A 21,190-nucleotide genomic window follows, 5' to 3' on the forward strand; every position below is an offset into this window, starting at 1 on the left:
TTAGGGTGGAGGAATCTACCAAATAGATCAATGAGTTGAGGAACCGAACGAAATGAAATGAGCCACTTAACCGAGACCAGAAGCCCTCCTCCTTCCACGTCACCCAGCCTCACCTTTCCTCCTCTTACATCGCTTTTGCCCACTATCCAACGGAAGGTAGGCTCTACATACTTACTGTGCGCGTGCGCATCATCAATGCGACGATCCTTCGCATCGATGTTTTCGGAAGCAACTTCTTCAGCCTGGTCACTACCGGCGTCGACGCTACCTCTGCTGCCGCCGCCGCCATTTTGACGGCGGAAAGAGCGAGGGTCTGGGACAGCTGGAGGCGGCGGCGGTAACTGGTACGGATGGTTTCCGCCCGCGTTAGCCCCTCCAAGTTCGCCGGTCTTGGGGCCACAGCACTCGGTATTGCTTTTATTCCCATAGGGTCCCCGTGTCTCTCCCCAGTCTTGTCACTCTGTCTTTAGGCTGTTTTTCGCTTCCTCACTGTCAGCGGCGCTTGAATCCTTGTTTGGAGCTGTTACCAACCCCCGCCACTCCCCCCGGACCTGTGTTAATATACCTGCCTCGACGCTGGGGACTCAGGCTGGGTCACCGACTCCTCGTTCCCCGCCCTCATCCGGTCCGAGTTGCTTTTGGGGGTGGGGGGCACGGCCTCCTCTGGGCAGGGATCTGTGCCCTTTAGGGGGAGGGGAAGACCAATTCTGGCATTCTTGGGTTACGGAGAGAGCTTGGGCTTTAGCTTTAGCTTTAATGGTGGTGGAGAGAAGCATAGAATAGTCAGCGTTACCCGAGCTTTGTGTTGTTAGAGCTTAATTTGTCACTGGCCTCTTTTGTCCTTTCTCAGGAGTAACTTTACGAAAGGAAAGGTATTTTGCGCCCTCTCTCCCCGCTGGAAATGGCCACTGTGAGTAAATTAGTCTCTTAAGCGGTATAATGGTTTGGGAACTTTTAGGAAATGGAGGGTTTGGTTTAATTATGGCATTGGTGGCGTAATGTTTCTTGTGAAAAGTGTCAAGGGAAGGAAGGGGTGTGAAATTCTGTTCGTATGCTTTGAAGGTAGTTTGAAAAAAACTTTCTCTTCAATACACATGTACTTGTTTCTGCAGATTCATTTTTGGAAATAAATTCAGTGCCAGCATCCTTCCAATATTTTTTAGAGACATTATTTCAGGAAATATTCAGAATCTATTTTTAAGCTTTTTATTATTTTTATTTTATTTTTTATTTTTTTGTTTCGCTAACGTGAAAGTTTTCTAGCAGTTTCAGTATAGGAAGTAACCTTCCAAATCCTGCAAAATGAGAGCAAGAGGTATAATTCGCATAGACCAGAAATATTTATTGATTGTAACTCTCCAATAATTAGACATATCCTCCCATAAGGGGTTGATATAGGGGGACACTAGACATAGATGAAATAGCTGCATTAAAAAGTATAAAGTAATTGGGGTGCCTGGGTGCTTCAGTTGGTTAAGCGTCCGACCCTTGGTTTTAGCTCAGGTCATGATCTTGGGGTTCCAAAGCCACGCATCGATCTCTGCACTGAGCATAAAGCCTGCTTGGGATTCTCTCTTTCTCCCTCTGTCCCTCTCACGCTTGCTCTCTCTCAAAAGACATAAATAAACTTAAAAACAATTGTAATTATTTCTTAAAAATTACACAGTGCAGGTTCAAAGCTTTGTGGAGAAGAGAAACTAGGGGTTTGGGATTACTTAAAGAAGCATTTAATCTGAGTTTTGAAAGAAGAGTGAAACTTAGATAATCGGAGATTTGAATGGAAGAACAGGAGGTGTGTTCAAAGACACCCTCCCTTTCAGAAATCAAGAAGTCATTTCTGCCTTGTGGAATGTAAGATACGTGAAAGAGATTAGTGGGAAATAACATTGGGTTGTGGAGTTGGAATCAAATAATAGAGAGCCTTGAGTGTCCCAGTATTTAGATTTGATCCTTTAAATTGTGGTCATTTTAGCAGAGCTGTGTTAGGAAGATTAATATGGCAGTAATTAGCCAGGATAATGCAATTGAACATGATATATTAAGAGTCTAATGATGTGACAGTAGGGACAAGTCATAAAAGTAGACCACTAGTCTTGACCCCATTTTAAGGTGAATTTTTACCTAGCCGAGGGAAGGTTGTAAAAGAAGCATGTGATACTCTCAAAGGAGAAACCTTAATTAGAATAGAATATTAAGGTTTAACCTGCATTTGTGTGTGCATGCATGCTGAATGGCTGTCAGTAATGAAACACGCAAGTCTGTCTTCAACAACTTAGCATACATAGCAAGAGTTGTCCATGCTTCAGAAGCTGGACAGGTAAATCAGGATGCCTTGATAGGAATTTTGACAAATTGCAGTGTTCACTACTGATGATGGGAGGAGCCTTCCTTAGCTACGGTGATTTGTTGCTAACCAGTGCCATTTGAAAATAGGAATCCAGGGCTGCCAGCTCTTCCATGTTTCCAAGAACAGTGCTAAATATGGGCTTTTTTGTGGAAATCTACAATTTCTCAATGTTGATATTCAATTCAAGTTTCTTCTAACTGTGGATCACACAAAAATGTCTGTAGACAGATATGGATAAATTTCCTAGATGACCAGTTTTTGGTCTTTGGTATAGACCATATTTTCTGCTCACATGACCAAAAGCAGGATTTAGTCCTAAAATAGTATCTAAAAGACTGTTTCTCTTTTTATACTAATAAAGATTTTAGAATTAAACCTTAATAGCCTGTCATCTTCCCAAGTTTAGAATCCTAGGTTTGAAGTAATCATATAAAGTACATAGTTGTCCTCATACTAAAATAAACTATTCTAATTTTTGAGTTATTTATTGGCTCACTTTTAGTTCTTATATTTACCAGTTGACCCAATGGCATAAAATCTGCCAAGTAAAGAATTAGAGGATCAAACAAGTTAGAAGATGAAATTTGAAACACGTTAGCACTGTCATCAGCTATTCTTTCCATGGATAAATTAAGATACTGAATGGCTTATTTTGCCATTAAAATGAAACTTGGTTAAATAAATAAAGTGAAACTTGGTGAGTAGATTTTCTTAGATTGGGAACAAAACTCACATTTTACTGTAACTTTTGTTAAAAGCTTTACCATCAAGGAAAAATACCGAAGTAAATTAGTGGCCTTGGTACTCAGAGGCTTAAATAATCCTTAATAGTATTAGGCAGTTGCTAAAATAATTTGGATAATCATTCTTTTTCCTTTTTTTACTTGTGAAGCAATGTATTATTACACATAATATTTTAGTAATCTTAAATAATATTAAATTTAATATTTAATACTTTAATGTTAATGGTATATGGAACTGGTGTGGAAATAAGTAAAACAGTGCATGTAAGCACTTAGCACACAGAACCTAGCCAACAGTAACATCCATTGATTATTTACTATTTAATATTGCCCCCTTCAGATAATATTTTATTGAGTCTTTTACTTTGAGGCCTTGCCTAAAATATTTTTGGAATTCAAAATTTGTATTGCCTTTAGATCCTGAGCCATATTCTGTTAAATGTAAATGTCTTCAATTGTAAAGGTAAATTTCAATTACAGAAACACCCAAAAGTCTGAGTTTGTCTGGTAGGTTAAAATCTAATAACTATCACATTTGTTTCTTTGGGCAGGTTGGGTGCTAACCCAAGGGAGCGTGCTTAAATTTTCAGGTGGGCAGAATACTCTTCAGACAGGCCTTGTACTTTGGAGACACATAAAGGAGGTTCTCTTTATCCAGATCTTGAAATTTGGTAGACCTAGAAGGAGAGGCAAAAGGGAAGAAATCTTATGGCAGTATAAAAGAAGGCAGAAAAATATGGGAAATGTTAGGTAGATATTTTTATGTGACTAAAGAATAGAAAAGGGAAAGGACGGTAAAGCTAGTAAGAAATTATGCCAGAGAGGTAGAAAGACCAGTTAGGATATTCTCTTGTATTTATGATGAAAAAAAGGTCAGAATACCTGGGTTGAATTTCAGAATACTATATGAAAGGGATAATATTCTAAAGTATCAAATAGCTACACTATTTCAATATCCTGGTGACTAGTTTACATGCCACCTCTCTAATCCCACTCCAGGCCCTACTGCCCTGAGTGGTATGTTCCTAAAAACATTCCTTGTTTTTATCAGTTTACACTATTCTTCCCTGCCTCCAGATTAAAATTCTGGTTTGTTGTCTTGATGTAATAAGTCCTTTACTGTGTAAAATACATAGTGTTTTATAATTGCCCACAACTTAACTTTCAAGCCTGTTTTTTACTGTATTCCCTTATCTATGTATCCTCATTGAACTTTTCACTGTTTTGAAAATACCTTTTATGACTATACATCTGTTCCTAAAGTCACTCATTGAAATGCCCCTTTCCTTCTCAACTTATTGCTGTTTCTTCAAAACCTAGTGTATCCTCTGAAATTTTTTTCCTACTCCCTTTCAAGGATCTCTTAATTGTTCAAATCTTTTAATAGCATTTCACAGATAATGTGGTATTTGTTCTTAAATATTGCCTACTAAACAAGGAGTTGGCATTTTAGTTTGTTAATGCAAAGGGACAGATAAGTAAGTATTTTAGGCTTTCTGCAGTCCCTGTGCAACTGTTTAACTGCCATTAACAACAGTTAAATGTGCAACATTTAACTGCCATGGCAGTTAAAATAGCAATAGACAATACATGAGGAAAATGGAAGTGGCTGTGATAGAATAAAACTTTATTTGCCAAAACAGCAAGCTATATTCAGCTATAGTTTGCCAACCCCTGCATTAAATTACTCTGACCTAAGTATTTTGCTAGAAGTTTATGCGTGAAAGATGTTTACACGTTCACCCATTGTAACTGACCTCAGAGTCCAGGAACAAAGGAGCAAAAAATGTACCACAAAGCTACGTACTAAAGGTTTTGAAAGTCCTTAAGATGGAAAAATCTTATTTGTACTACGTTTTTAGTATTGTTCCTAAATAGGGCAACTTTTAGAAGTTCCTATTCTCTCTAAAGTGGCACTCTTGATTCTGGCCTTTATTGGAAAGGCCACATATTTTTACACAAAGTAACTTACTGTTTGTTTTTTAATAGACTTGTTTTTTAAAATTATATACATAATGCTTGTCAAATGGTAGTTGCTCAATAATAGAATAAAATTTGGTTTTAAAAGATACATTGCAGTGTGAGGATTTGCCAGAGATTGTCTAGAAGTATAAAATGTATGTTCAGAACAAATAGTTTTCATTTTTGTGTTATTCTTAGGTGCTGTGTAATAGAGCCAGACTAGTTTCCTATCTCCCAGGATTTTGCTCTTTAGTTAAAAGGGTGGTCAATCCCAAAGCCTTTTCAACTGCAGGATCTTCAGGTTCTGATGAGTCTCATGTGGCCACTACACCTCCAGATATATGTAAGTAAAACTTATTATTGATTTACATATAATTATTGCAGAACGTTTTGAGTTGTGCTTTCTGTAATGTTTCTTGAGGTTTTACAAATCTTACAAGGTTAAGTTTATGCCATTAAAATCAGCTCTGTATACATATTTATATTGGAGAACTACAATGAAAAAAAAAAAGAATACATTTGTTTTTTAAAACTTATTTTCTTGAACTGTAGTTTCTATTGTAAACACACTTAGTCCTGACTGAAACAAATCTTTTGATCCCATAAACTACTATCAATTATTTGCTGAATTTCTTAAATTTAGCTGGTACTTTGTGTATATATACACATGCATATATTATTGAAATATGATTTGCATACTTGCATTAGATTCAGAAGTACAATATAATGATTCAGCAGTCCTATATGACACCGTCTTCAGATAAATGTACTCCTAATCCCCCTTACCTATTTCACCTATGGCCCTGCCCTCCTCCCCTCTGGCAAACACCAGTTTATTCTTTTTATTTGAGACCGTTTTGTTTCTTTTATATTTTAGTCATCTCACAAAAATTTGTTCTTCAAACTAGTTCTCTTTAATGTAGAAAAGAGGAAGGATTTTTTTTTTTTGGAATATAATTAACAGAGTGTATGTTAGTTTTAAGTATACAGTAAAATGATCAGTTTTGTACATTTCTCAGTGCGCATCAAGATAAGTATACTCTTGATCTCCTCTATTTCACCCCTCCCCCACACATGCTTTCCTTCTGGAAACCACCAGTTTGTTCTCTGTATTAAAGACTATTTTTGTTTGTCCCCTTTTTTCTTAATTCTGCATGAGTATAATCATATAGCATTTGTCTTTTTCTAACTGAATTTTTTCTCTTAACATTATACCTTCTACATCCATCCATGTTGCTACAGATGGCAAGCTTTCATTATTTTTTATGGCTAAGTAATATTCCATTTTGTATGTATATCATATGTTTATACGTTCATCTGTTGGTGGGTATTTGGATTATTTCCATATCTTGGCTATTATAAGTAATGCTGCATTAAATATAGGGTCCATATGTCTTTTTCTTTTGTGTTTTCATTATCTTTGGGTAAATACACAGTATTGCAGTTACTGGATCATTTGATAACTCGTTTTTTAAATTTTTAAAGAGTTTCCATTCTGTTTTGCACAATGGCTGCATTATAAGAATGCAGTTTCCTACCAACAGTGCGTGAGAGTTCCTTTTTCTCCACATCCTTGTCAGCCCAGGTTATTTCTTGCATTATTAATATTAGCTATTCTGAGACAGGGATAAGGCGATATCACATTGTGGTTTGGGTTTGCCTTTCCCTGATGATTATTGATGTTGAGCATTTTTTCATGTGTCTGCCATCTATGTGTCTTAGACAAATGTCTCTTCAGGACCTCTGCCCCTGTTTTAATAGGGTCTGTGTGTGTGTGTGTGTGTGTGTGTGTGTGTGTGTGTGTGTGTGTGTGTGTGTTAAGTTTTTTATATATGTATTTTGGATATTGACCCCTTATCAGGTATATCATTTGAAAATATCTTTTCCCATTCAGTAAGTTACTTTTTTTTTTTTTTTTCCGTGCTATTATTGGTTTCACTGTGCAAGACTGTTTCCTTTTGGTATAGTCCCAATAGTTTAATTTTGCTTTTGTTTCCCTTGCCCAAGGAGACATATCTAGAAAAAAGTTTCTATAGCCAATAATAAGGAAATTATTGCCTATGTTATTGAAGTGTAATGACCTACAATATTGTATTAGTTTCAGATGTACAACAGAGTAATTCAACACTTCTGAACATTATACAATGCTTACCACAAATGGAGTTACCATCAATCACCATATGATATTATTACAGTATTACTGACTGTACCTATGCCTTACTTTTTCATCCTTCTGACTTATTTTATAACTGAAAGTTTGTACCTCTTACTCTCTCATACCTAATTAGCCTATAGTACTACCCACTTTCTCTCTGGAAACCACCACTTTTCTGGATTTGAGTATGTTTCTGCATTTTGTTTCTTCATTTGTTTTTTTATGTTTCACATGCAAATCATGTGGTATTTGTCCTTCTTTGTCTGACTTATTTCACTGAGATGTGTATCTTCCAGGTCCATTTGTCTGTGCTACAAATGGCAAGATTTCATTCTTTTCTTTATGGATGATTTATTCTATCGTGTGTATACTCAATGCATACACATGTTCTTTATTCATTTATCTATCAGTATACACTTAAGTTGTTCGCTATCTTATCTATTATAAATAATGTTGTGTACATCAGGGTGCATATATCTTTTATTAATTTCAGCATTCATTTGTTTTGAGGAAATACCCAAAGTGGAATTTCTAGATTGTCTGGTAATTCTATTTTTAATCTTTTTCAAGGAACCTCCACACTGTTTTCTACAGTGGCTGTGCACTAATTTGCCTCCTACTAGCAGAGGACAAGGGTTCTCTTTTCACATCCTCACCAACACTTATTTCTTTTTGTCTAGCCATTCTGACTGGCGTGAAAATGCTGTCGTATGAATTTATCAATATCGGAGTGAAGGAATGCTTGTTTTGTCATTTCTGTAATGATTTTCAGTTTTTCTCCAGCAACGGCAAAATATCTTACAATGAGAAGTTTCAAAAAGGGTCCTGATTTTCACAAAATCATACACACACACACACACACACACACACACACACACACACAGGTGAAACTGTATGTTATTAAAACAACACCAAAATTCAAGTTTTACACCATCTTTATATTTTTCAAAGTACTCATATTGAGAAATGAAGATGGAGATAGTAGATGCTGTATGCTTCAGGGAAAATTTCTGAGCAAGCTCAACCCATGCCTCCTCAACTCATGACACCACTCTGGAGTCCTCCTTTGTAATGAACATTGTACTCACAGAGGGGAGATTGTTAGGGTGAGGAAAAATGATCTGCACGTAGGGATGATTTGTGAATATGAATATACCTGACAGACAAGGTAGAGAAGCATTCCAAGGAAAGGGGAGCACATATGCCAAGGAGGAGCTTTGAGGTTATGAATAATTAAATTGGGAATGCTAGCATGCAGGGTGGCCTGAGGCTATGAGAAAATTAAACGGAAGAGGTAGGCACGAGGCAGATGATAGAGGGCCTTATGCACCAAGCTGGTGACTTTGGATGTCACCCTTTAGGATGGTGATGTCCACAGAGGTCCTATGGGGCTCTGGACATTCTGGACAAACTGCAGGGCTCTGAGGGTGTAGAAGAGGCTTCCAGTGCTCTCTCGCTGTTCAGCCAAGGCTGAAAATAAGAACTATATTTGATTTGTTTTCGCCTGTACATAAGTATGCGAATAAAAGTTGGCAAGGCTAAAATCATTAACAACTACTGGAGGTAAAAAAAAAAAAAAAAAAAAATTCCTACTGGAGGCAAAAGGAAACTACAGAAGGATTTTGAGTAAGACAAAATCTGGTGTGTTTTAGAGTAATCACTCTCAGTCCAGATTAGAGTATTTGTCTCCAACCCGAAGTGGCTGCATTCCAAGTACATTGTGTTGGATTGTTTGTTGTCAGTTGGCACCATCGCGTCTCACATGTCCTAAGGCTGGGAAGTAGATTTCCCTTTAATGCCTTCCCAGTAGTTATGCATTAGCTATCTGAGGAGAGGAACTTGCCGAGATTTAGCAGGCACAGGTGAAGCACAGCCCACTATACCCAGAAGGCTGTGGGAGTCACAGGTGTGGTCCCACATAGCTGATGCTGGAGACCTCTGCAGAAGCTCCCATTTCACAGTAGTCCTTGTGGTCAGACCTGTTGCTTCTCAGACGCCTATAAACCCCAATTCTTCCACTTCAAGTTGAGGAAGTCACTGTTTCTCTGACCCTCTGACTACCCCTGCTGACGGACCTTCACTTCCCAGCTTCTCCCTCCTTCAGGTAAACTGTAAGTCTTGAGTTATCCCCTTAGTCCCATAATATTGTGGCCTCCCTTATCCTGATGGAACTCAGACTGATACACATGTGTATGAAGTAATCCACTGGATGGAGAAGATCACGTTAAAACTCCTGTTTATATTATGTTTTAATCTCTCCATGTCATACATTTTATCACTGACATAATGGTGAAAGAGGAAACCTGCATGACTTCTAAAGAAGTCAGAGTGCATGTGTTGAGATGTGTGCCCAGTTTGTTCACTTACAGAGGTGTGAAGTTTTTAAAATTTGAGAATATTGGTAGAGAAAATGGCCTCAGTCGAGGGACAAAGCTGCAGGCCGAATGTTTAGTCAGAAAGCTATTATAGAAGTCATCCAGGAGAGAATTTATGAGGGTCTGAAGTGAGGATGTGGCAGGGGCAGTCCGGATTGAAGTTGTACTTAGGAGGTAAAATAAATAGGAAGCCGTAGCTGATAGAGTACCTTTGAGGAGGAAAGAGAAGGACACTTCAAAGATGACTCCTAGGTTTGTAGCTTAGGTGCTTCCATTCACAGAGCAAGAGCTACCAGTTGGTTTTGTTTGTCTTTCTTTCCTCTCATCCAGCTCAACAATTTAGAAAAACCATCATCCGCCAAACCCAATTTGGTTTTGAGTTCATTTCAGGAATGTGAGGGATGGTACAATATGTAGGAAAACTATCCCTCAACTCTACCGTGTAAAAGTTGTAAGAGAAAACTTGATCGTGGTCGATGCAGCTACTGTCCAGCCAAATTTCGTGTTTTCCATTCCATCGTGTGAAGTCATTACCAGGAAGTGATACCCAGATGGGGCCATGTGACTGATTCTTGCCAAAGGAAGTGTGGGTGGTGCTGCTGTGTGCCAACTCTGGGCCAAAGTTTTCTAAGAAGCTGGAGTGCTCCTTTCACACCCTCTTCCCCTTCCATCAGCAGAATTTAGATAACAGCAAGACCCTAGATGCTAATGCCGACACAGATGGAAGAAGTCTGGGCCCTTGAATTACCTTATGGAAGAGAGCCACCTGCCTTAGTGTTACATGACTCAGAAATAAGCCTTCCATCATGTTAGACAACAAAATGTAGATCAGCTCATTTGGTAAAGAATGTTCAGTCTACTTTGAAAATTGCAAGGATACTATAGTAGGAGCCCCAAAGCATGCAATACCAGTAAATAATCACTGTTGATACAAAATTTTGGAAAACATTACCCGCAGGCTTTCTGAACGTGGGGTCCATGCATAGAATAAATTTGGATGGAAAACATTACATTTTTCTTTTCACTAACATTCAACTGAAATTTAGCATTTCTTTTCATTGTGAATATAGACAACACATCCTGTGTGATTAGCAGGTCCTGTGACTTGTCACCAACAGAAAACACAGATCTTTTCCTATCACATTAGAGATCTCCCTTGACTTACAGCGGCATTATGTCCAGATAAATCCATTGTAAATTGAGCATATCATAAATTGAAAATGCACTTAATACACTAACCTGCCCAACGTCATAGTTTAGCCTCACCTACCATAAACGTGCTCTGAACACTTACATTATCCTACAATTGGGCAAACTCACTTTAACACAAACCTGATGTATAATGAAGTGTTCAAATTTCAGTGGTGGTCTTTATTGAATGTGTATTGCTCTTACACCATAGTAATGTCGAAAAATCCCAAGTGGAGCCATCATGAGCTGAGGAGAGTCTGTGTAGTTGTTGATGATATCTCAATACCATGTATAGTTTCACTGAATCAGAATTACAAATCCTGTAACATTAAGCATTCATAAAACACATATATTCTGTCACAAATTTCAAAAGTATTTTGATAAATATTTAAACATAATCAACTCTTTAATATATGTACTGTGTGCATTTCAAAACATTATGGGGGTGACTTGGTGGTTCTGTCAGTTGAGCGTCCACATTTGACTCAGGTCATGATCTCATGGTTTGTTGGTTCAGCCCCTAATGGGCTTTGTACTGTGCCGAGCTTGCTTCATATTCTCTCTCTCTCTCTCTGCCTCCCCCGGCCCTGTTTGCTCACTTGCTCTTTCTGTGTCTGTCTCTCTCTCTCTCAAAAATAAATACTCAAAAGATTAAAAACATTATTCTGAAAAGAGGGCCATGGCATGAAAAAAGAAAAAAACACCTTGAGATATATTTCCTCAGTGTAGCAATGAATATCTAACTTATGACAATAGGGTTACAGCTTCCAAACTTTAAATGTCTAGTTTGAATACTAGCTAAGATGTGATAAACACAGAATTATACCAGAGTGAAAAAATCTCATAGTAATTATAACCATCAAATGTTATTAAATAACATATAGAAGATACAGGAATACACCAAACTTTTCCATATTGTGTGTTTTGGATACGTACACCTAATGTCAGTAATCTTTTTGTGTTTGAGGGCAACCATAGACCTTTAGAACTATTAAGACTACTGTCGGTATGTTTCTCTCTAATTCATTCATCTTATCAATTTATAAATAGTAAAATTCTGGTATTTTTGTAAGGTATTTACAATATTCTTGACCTTCACTAAACCATCTAAGTAGTTACCTGTGTTGGACAATATAGATGATAAAGATTTTTCACTTTATTTATGAATCATGCTAGGGGTTGTAATACCAAGAACTTTAATTTCATCTACATTTTATTAATGATTCTGAAAATAGTGCTCTTTTTCTAAAACCAGAGCTCAATGGCTTAAACCTTAGTTTCCAAAGGCAGCAGAACATAATCTGAATAACTTGTCATAGAATCATGTACCATCATGTCTTTCCATTTATGACCTGAAAATACCTGAAAATAGTATTTTTTCGAATCACTTTAAACACTTCCCCAGGGGCACCTGGGTGGCTCAATCCATTGAGCTTGTGACTTTGTTTCCATGATTTCACGGTTTGTGGGTTCCAGTCCTGCATTGGGCTTCACACTACCTGTGCAGAGCCTGCTTCAGATCCTCTGTCCCCCTCTCTGTCTGTACCTCCCCTATTCATTGTCTTTCTCTCAAAAATAAATACACATTTAAAAAGTAGTAAATAATCACTTTCCCATAATCAACACCCCTTCCTTCCAATAAAATACACAGAAGCTATTCCAAAGTGAGAAGCTTAACCAGTGATTTTCATAAGGTAATGCAGTATGAAATATGGGAACTTTAATATGAAAAAACCTAGGTTGGCGTTCCTAGTTCATTACTTAAAAACTTTGTGGCCTTAATGCCACGAAGTTCTAATTTCCTCATCATGAATTGAAGATAGGATCACTTACCCCATACTGTTTTTGTGAATATTAAATAAGGTACTTACATAAATTTGAACAGAAAATGTCTTTGCAACAAACTGTTAATTCTATCCCTTACTGACTTTTAAAAATAAAGTCATCACAATAGCCGTAAACAAATAATGTGACCTTTACAATGACTTAGCGAAATCTCCACAAAGGGAACTATTTTGCATCAGGTATGACTTTTTAAGACATGGCTACACAAACACACAGCATCTGTCATTATAAATATGGATACTTACCATATCACTATTTTTCTTACAGCATATGTATGCATCTTTCTAAATTTTTGAATTGGAGTTCTGTTGGATCCAGTGTTCATGTGTTGGGTTTTGAAGTACTGCCCACCTAACTATAGAAAACTACCAATTAACATTTTCTGATGAATGTCCCTGGGCATGTAATGGCTGAATTAGTCTAAAGCAGTGATAACCACAATTACCTAAGTTAATGTGCTATCTGTGTATTAACTGCTAGTGGGAGTATTTCAATATTTATTTTGGATGTTACGAATCGTTTGTAATGGTATTCTTTTTCTTTCTCCAAAGTTGTGGCTAGATTAAGTACTAAAATGTTCTGCCGAACACATCGCCTGAAGTGGTTGTATTATATTTTTAGGGGAATACATTTTGGGGATAATTTTTACTATTTATATGTCCACAAAATTGTACATCTTCACAGATCAGATGATAATAGCATCTGATATTTACTGACTTTTTCCATAGGAAATGGCAGCAAATGACTTATATATGTAATTTCCCCTAAACTTTACAGTTTTCATTAGACGGGTGCTACCAGAATCTGAAAGTAATGTATCCAAGTGGAGAAACTTGTGTTAGGCAGAACTCCAAACCCAGGTGTTGTCCAAAGCTCTCTCTCTTTTTTTTTTTTTTTTAAAGGTAGGATACTGCACAGCTCTTTGATTTCCTAATGAGTGTCTAGATACCTGAACTCACCAAATCATGGCATGATGTAATGTTGAGATTTTCAGAAGCCTCTCCCCCTTCCCTCCATCCTTCTCCTCCCCCTGTGGCCCTCTCCCCCTACTCACACATTATCTCTCTCTTAAAAAATAAAAAAATAAAAAGTAATTTAAAAAAAAATTGAAAACAATTAGTTTGAGAAGTAGGCCGAGAGATGTGATAGCCCTAAATAATATATAACATCTTTTTCACTTTATTGCCACACCTCTAATTTGCTTGGACCAATTTGTGTTAACTGTTGTAAACAAAACTTTTGTAACAAAATCCATAAAGTTTTCAATAGTCTCAATTTTATTTTATTTTTTCTATTCTATTGTATTTTATTTTACTTTATTTCATATTTATTTCAGAGAGAGTGTGCAAGCATGAGCAGGGGAGAGGGGTGCAAGAGAGAGAATCCTAAGCAGGTTCCACACTCAGCAAGGAGCCCAGTGTGGGCTTAATCCTACCACTCTGAGATCATGACCTGAGCTGAAATTGAGTCAGATGCTCAACCCAGGCCCCCCTTGACAGTCTCAATTTTAGTATTTATTGTGCCTCTGTTGCAGATTCCTTGACCAGTGTTCATGTTTTTTCCAATAAGCTAAAACAGTTTTTACCACCTGGAGACATTATTGTCTTGAATCAGTATAGAGCTTTAGGCTTATCTGCATAAAACTACACTGCATGGGGACCTGTGTTTGATTGTAAGGGAACTGTGGATAGAGAGCAATTAAAGTTACATGCTTATCCATTTGAGATTAATTGCCTCTTCCAAGTCACTAATTCATACCCCCAGTGTCCAGGAGAATTAATTTATTTCCCATGAGTGACCACTTGACTCTGCTAAGGTATTTTAACTCACCTGGGCCTAATATAGAACAAATTTTGCACTGTATAACTTAGTTACTGCCAAAAACATAGTTTGTTTCCCTCTTTCCCACCTTGTTTACTGAATGCCAAGACAGTCTTCCTTTTGACCCTACCAATGATTTAACTCTGAATAGTTTCAATCTGGTCATGGACAGTTAAGATTGTGTGACATTAGACATGGGATTTGTACTATTTAAAATAATTATGTTATTTATTTTTACTCAAGCATAATTAACATACAGTGTTTTATTAGTTTCAGATGTACACTGTAATGATTGAACAATTCTCTGTATTTCTCAGTGCTCCTTAGGATAAGTGTACCCTTAAACCTTTTATCTTTTTTGCCTAAATTCTCACCAGCCTCCCCTCTGGCAACCACCAGTTTGTTCTCTGTATTTAAGAGTCTGGGGTTTTTTTGGTCATTTGTGTTGTTTCTTAAACTTTACACCTGAGTGAAATCGTACAGTATTTGTCTTTCTCTGAGTGGCTTGTTTCATTTACGATTATACGCTGTAGGTCAATCCATGTTGTTACAAATGGTAAGATCTCATTCTTTTTTAGGGCTGAGTAATATTCCATTGTATATATCCACCACACCTTTTATCCGTTCATCTATGAGTGGACACTTGGGTTGCTTCCATATCTTGGCTATTATAAATAATGTTGCAATAAACATACCAGTGCATATATCTTTTCGAATTCATGTTTTCGGTGTTTTGAGGAGGAGGGGGTGAATACCCAGTAGTAGAATTACTGTGTCATATGGTAATTCTATTTTTATGTTTTGAGGAACATCTATAGTATTTTCTGCAGTGGCTGCATCAGTTTGCATTCCTACCAACAGTGCAGGAAGGTTTTCTCCACATCCTTGCCAAAATTTGTTATTTCTTGAGTTTCTGATTTTAGTTATTCTGAAGGTTTAAGGTGATATCTCACTGTGGCTTTCATTTGACTTTCCCTGATGATGAGTGATGTTGGGCATCTTTTCCTGTGTCTATTGCCCACCTGTATGTGCCTGGGTGTCTGTTCAGGTCCTCTGCCCATTTTTAATTGGATTATTTGGGATTTTTTGGTGCTGAGTTGTGTAAGTTCTTTACATGTTTTGGATATTAACCTGTTATCAGATATATCATTTGCAAATATTTTCTCCCATTTGCCTTTTTGCTTTGTCATATATTTTGCTTTGTCATATGTTGCCTTTTTGCTTTATCAGTGGTTCGTTGCTCCATGCAAAAGTTTACTAATTTGGTATAGTAACAATAGTCGAGTTTTGCTTTTGTTTCCCTTGTCTTAGGATCTATATCTAGAAAAATGTTTCTATAGCTAATGTCAAAGACCTTACTGCCTATGTTTTCTTCCAGTATTATGGTTTCAGGTCTCACATTTATGTCTTTAATCCATGTAGAGTTTGTTTCTGTGTATTAGTGTAAGAAAGTGGTTCCGTTTCATTCTTTTGCATGTAGCTGTCCAGTTTTCCAGCACCATTTGTTGAAGATACTGTCTTTTCCCCAGTGTATATTCTTGCCTGTTTTGTCATAGGTTAATTGACCATGTAAGTGTGGATTTAATTCTGGCCTCTGTATTCTGTTGCACTGATCTATGTGTCTGTTTTTGTGCCAATGCAATACTGCTTTCAATCCTACAGCTTTGTAGTATATCTTGAATACTGGGATTGTTATACCTCCAGCTTTGTACTTCTTTCTCAACATTGCTTTTTCTACGTGGGTTTTTTTTTTGGGGGGGGGGGGTTCCATACAAATTTTAGGATTATTTATTCTAGTTCTGTGAAAAATTCTATTTTGAAAAGGATTGCATTAAATATGTAGATTGCTTTGGGTAATGATGGAAATTTTAACAATATTGGCTCTGCCAATTCATGTGCATCATATATCTGTCATTTGTTTGTGACATCTTTAATTTATTTCATCAGTGTTTTATAGTTTCCTGAGTACCGGCCTTTCACCTCCCTTGTTAAGTTTATTCCTAGGTATTTTATTCTTTTTGGTGCAATTGTAAATGGAATTGTTTTCTTAATTTCTCTTTCTGTTATTTCATTATTAGTGTACAGAAATGCAAGAAATTTCTCTATATTAATTTTCTATCCTGTAACTTTATTGAATTCAGTTATTCTAGTACTTTTTGGTAGTCTTCAGGGTTTTCGGTATATAGTATCATGTCAGCTACAGACAGTGGAAATCTTACATCTTCTTTACTATTTTGAATGCCTTTTCTTTCTTTTTCTTGCCTGATTGCCCTGACTAGGACCTCTAGTACAATGTTGAATAAAAGTGTTGAGTGAATATCCTTAACTTATTCTTGATCTTAGAGGGAAGACTCTCAGTTTTTCACCATTGAGTATGAAGCTGTGAATTTTTCAAATACAGCCTTCATTATATTGAGATATGTTCCCCCTGAACCTACTTTGTTGAGAGTTAATCTTGAAGGATGTTATATTCTTCAGTTGCTTTTTTTACGTCCGTTCAGATGATCATATGGTTTTTGTTCTTTTTTCTTTTTAAATATTTTAAACAATTTAGAAGTTTATATCTCTTTCACATCCAAATCTGTCTAGAAATAATAGGTTGTGGGGTTCTTGGGTCATTCAACAAAGTTATCAGGGAGCCAAGCTCCTTCCAGCTCACTGCTCTACTAACAGGTGCAGCTCTGCTCCTCCTGGTCCAAAATGATTGCAAGTTGTACAGCCATCGTATGTGTATTCTAAGCAGCAGGTTGGAGGGAAATGTGCTCTCTCCCTTTAAAAGACACATTTTGAAATATCCATCTAATACTTTCCTTGCATCTCAGAACTTAATCATATGACTTTACCTAGGTGCAAGGGAGGCTGGGAAATGGGGTCATTGAGCTAGGCAGCCAATGTGTCCAACCAAAATTTAGAAACCTGTTATTAAAAAAGAGGGAGAATGAATACTGGGAAGCATCTGGACATCTTTGCCTCTTCTCACTACACAGAGTTCCCAGAACCAGTGATGCTTCCTTTCTCCTTGGGCTTATCCCTTGTGTCAGATCCCTCATATCCCTATAGATAAACCCCATAATCTTCTACCTCTTTGCCTGGTGTAAAAGATTCAATTTTCCAAAGAGGGCCATACCAATGTCTATCCCATCTCACATGTGTCCTTTCTTTTAATGTGTTGTATCACTTTGATTTGCAAATACTGAACCACCCTTGTGTACCTGAAATAAGGTGCATTTAATCATTGTGAATGATTTTTTTAATGCATAGTTGGATTTTGTTTAGTAATTTTTTGTTCAGGATCTTTGCATCTATGTTCATTTGAGATGTTGGTATGTACTTTTCTTTTTTTGTAGTGTCTTCATCTGGTTTTGGTATCAGGGTAATGCTGGCCTGATGAAATGAATTTGTAAGCTTCCTTCATCTTCTATATTTTGGAATATTTCTAGAACAATAGGTATTAACTCTTCTTTATATGTTTGTTAGAATTCACCTGTGAAGACATCTGATTCTAGATTTCTGTTTGTTAGGAATTTTTTGAATACTGTTTCAATGTCATTGCTAGTAATTGGTCTGTGTAAATTTTATATTCCTGATTCAGTTTTGGAAATTTATGTTTCTAGGAATTTTTTCATTCCTGTTATATTCTGCTTTCTGTTGATATATAAGTTTACATGATATTCCCAATTTGTGTTTCGTGTACCTGTGATGTCAGTTGTTATTTCTCCTCTTTTATATATGGTTTTATTGAGTTTTCTCTCCTTTGGTGAGTCCGACTAAAGGTTCATCAATTTTACTGATGTTTATCAAAGAACTAGGTCATGGTTGCATTGACCTATTGTGGGTTTGGGGGGGTGGAGGTGGTCTCCATTTTGTTTCTGCTCTAATCTGTTATTTCCTTTTTTCTGTTGGTTTTGCGCTTTTTCTTTTCTACCTCCTTTAGATACAAGATTAGGTTATTAGAGATTTTTCTTGCTTCTTGAGGTATGCCTGTGTTTCTGTAATCTTCCCTCTTAGAACGCCTTTCACCACATTCCAAAGATTCTGGACATTGCGTTTTCATGTTATTTGTCTTCATGTATTTTGTATTTCCTCTTTATTTCTTTTAGGCACGTTCAATGTTTTCTTTTTCTTTCTCGTCTTCAGCTTGGTTGTTCTCCATTACTGTATCTTCCCAGTAACTGATCCATCCTTCTGTGTCCTGTAATCTGCTATTGATTCCTGGTAGTTTGTTCCCCCCCCCCCCCCCCAAATACTGAGATACCTCCATTTCATTTAGGTCTTGGCTGTGGTTTTGTTCTCATTTCATTTGAGATGTGTAGTCCTCTGTCTCCTCATTTTGTTTAACTATCTGTGTGTGTTTCCTTGTATTCGGAAAGTCAGCTTTTTATCCTGATCTTGAAAGTAATAGCCTTATGAAGAAGAGGTACTGTGGTACCCTGTAACACAATTTCCCCTGTTCTCCAGAGCCAGGAACTTCAGGCCTGTCTCCACTGCAGATTGCTTGCTCCCTACTGTTGTGGCTGAACCTTGTTTGCCTTTTGTCCAGTAAGCTGCAGTGGCCCACTTTGCTTGTTGTGTGCATTTGGTCCCTGTGCTGTCAAGGGGCCAGTCTGGAGCCACCAAGGTATTTGTAGTTGGGCAGCATCAACAGTCAACCAGATGCCTGCCCTCAGTCCATCTGCTGGGGCTGCAGTTGCACTGATGATTATCGGGGCACTGTCTTTGCAATGCCAGCTATAAGGTTCAGCTGCTGGGACTGAGTGTGCCCTGGTGTGTGTGATTATCTTTCCTTCTTCCTAGGGCAGGAGTCTCTTTAGAGTGACACAGGTTCTTGCCATATCTGCTTGCAAGGTATTTCATGGCACGAGTTCCTTTGGCAGGATGGCTGCTAAGCGTGGCAGATTGGATAGGGTAGATCTGAAAGGGAGCACTGTAGCAGGGCACGTGATGGTAGCAATACAGGTGGAAGAGTGCTCCTGCTAGTTCCTGCAAGTGGCCTGCTGTCTAGACTGAGGTGGGGATTCTTGGAGAAGTCTCCTAAAGATCCCAGGCTCTTCTCAAATTGTTACTTTTATATTGTATTTCAACTGGGTTGTTATGCTTTTTTTAAGGTTGTTATGCTTCAATTTCATATCTCTTTCTGCCTCTCTTAGAGCTAAGCCTGCTGATTTTTAAAGTACCTAGAGTTAAGCCTGATTGAAATAAATGAATGAATAAATAAATAAATAACTCGCTCACTCGCTCCTCTGCCTCTGAAAGCCAAATGTTATGCAGACTCATCTTCCTAGTGTAGGTTCTCCCCCCACCCCAAGCCTGAGGTGCTCCTTCTCTATGATTGTGGGGACCCTCTAATTTGTGGTTAGTCTCTCTGCGGGGGTTGGTTCCTGACTGCATCTTTGCCCCTGTTACTCTTTTTGTGATATGGCCCTCTCTGTATGATTAACGGTAGAAAGTCTATTCTGCCAGTCTTCAGGATGTTTTCAGAGTTAGTTGTTCTGATGTGGCTGTTAACCTTGTTGTGTCCATGGGGCAAAGTGAGCTCAGGATCCTCCTGTCGTGTCATCTTCCCAGAAGTCCTCAATATATGAATTCTTATTGAATCAATAACTTACCCACATCTACAAAGTCTGCTTCTTCTAATCCAGTTTGCACATCACTATCCTATTAAGTCTAAAACATTTTCATCATGTTACTTCCTTGATAAACCTTGGTTATTTCCCACTGCTTTCACTAGCATTTCACAAACTGTCCTCAAGCTATGCATCATTGTTCAAGTTCTAAAAACAGTTTTGTGTTTTTTTTAGTTCTGTGAGTAGATTTAAGTAAGAATATATATCCTAATATATCCTAAAGGGATTCCACACAGAAATCTTTTTACTTGCAATACATTATTTACAGTGTCATGTAAGATGACCAGGGGAAGAAAACCTTCCCTGGTTTTCTTGCCCTGTTTTTCTTTTATAACTTCATCTCTTATTACTCCCCAGTTTATATATTCTCAAGGCTAACCATATAACGTATCATAAATGAAAAATGTGTCATTCAAAACATATAGATTGCTGAATATATAAAGAATTTTTATAGAGATCAATTGGAAAAAGACAACCAATAAAAAACCAAATTTTTCTTTAAGTAGGCTCCGTACCCAGCATGGAGCTTGAACTCACAACCCCAAGATCAAGAGTCGCATGCTCCATCTACTGAATCAACTAGGTGCCCCAGAAAATTCTTTTTAGAAATGCATATGAACAGGTATTCCAAGAAGAGAAAACCTAAATAACCAGCCAACACATAAAGATATACTCAAATCTACTATTAATAAGGGATATTTCTTTTCTTTAAAGAAACTTAGATCTTCAGTCTTTAAAACTCATCTTCTTCAAAATACCTGAAATCTTTGTTAGAAGGTGGGGGAGAGACATTAAAGTATCCCCCAAGCTAAGGCACTTTGAGACCAGAAAACAAAGCACGCCAGTTCATACAGTTTACAGAGTTTTATTCAGGGTAACTTACAGGTGGGATCAGACAGAGGGCAGTCCACAGCAGCTAAATAGTTATTCTCTGTAAAACCCATACCTTAGTGCATTGATTTTATAGAGCAAGGAGACAAGGACAAAGGTCATTATAGTGAGATCAAAGGGTTTACATGTACTTCAAAGGGCATGCATGCACCTAATTGACAGCTAACCTTCAATTAGATCTTGGGGCACCACCTGTACATCAGAAAGAGGAAAGAAATACTATGTTATCTCTAACA

The 21,190-nt window shown here is 37.4% G+C and overlaps 1 protein-coding gene across 4 annotated transcripts in view; it reads left to right on the top strand.

Annotated features, from left to right (window-relative positions):
* The first annotated feature begins 252 nt into the window (after positions 1–252).
* Positions 253–21,190, top strand: part of MMADHC (metabolism of cobalamin associated D) — a 37,076-nt gene continuing 16,138 nt past the window's right edge. For 2 of the 4 annotated variants that reach the window (XM_060626469.2, XM_060626472.2), the window contains exons 1-3: positions 345–408; positions 851–910; positions 5,251–5,395. In XM_060626469.2, the coding sequence (XP_060482452.2) occupies positions 902–910; positions 5,251–5,395 (154 nt within the window). In that variant the 5' untranslated portion in view covers positions 345–408; positions 851–901. Of the gene's footprint in view, positions 409–429; positions 626–850; positions 911–5,250; positions 5,396–21,190 lie in introns of those variants that run through there. The other 2 variants (XM_060626471.2, XM_060626473.2) reach the window with 2 other exon arrangements.

This window comes from Panthera onca, chromosome C1, assembly GCF_046562875.1.
Source record: "Panthera onca isolate mPanOnc1 chromosome C1, mPanOnc1 haplotype 2, whole genome shotgun sequence".
NCBI lineage: Eukaryota > Metazoa > Chordata > Mammalia > Carnivora > Felidae > Panthera > Panthera onca.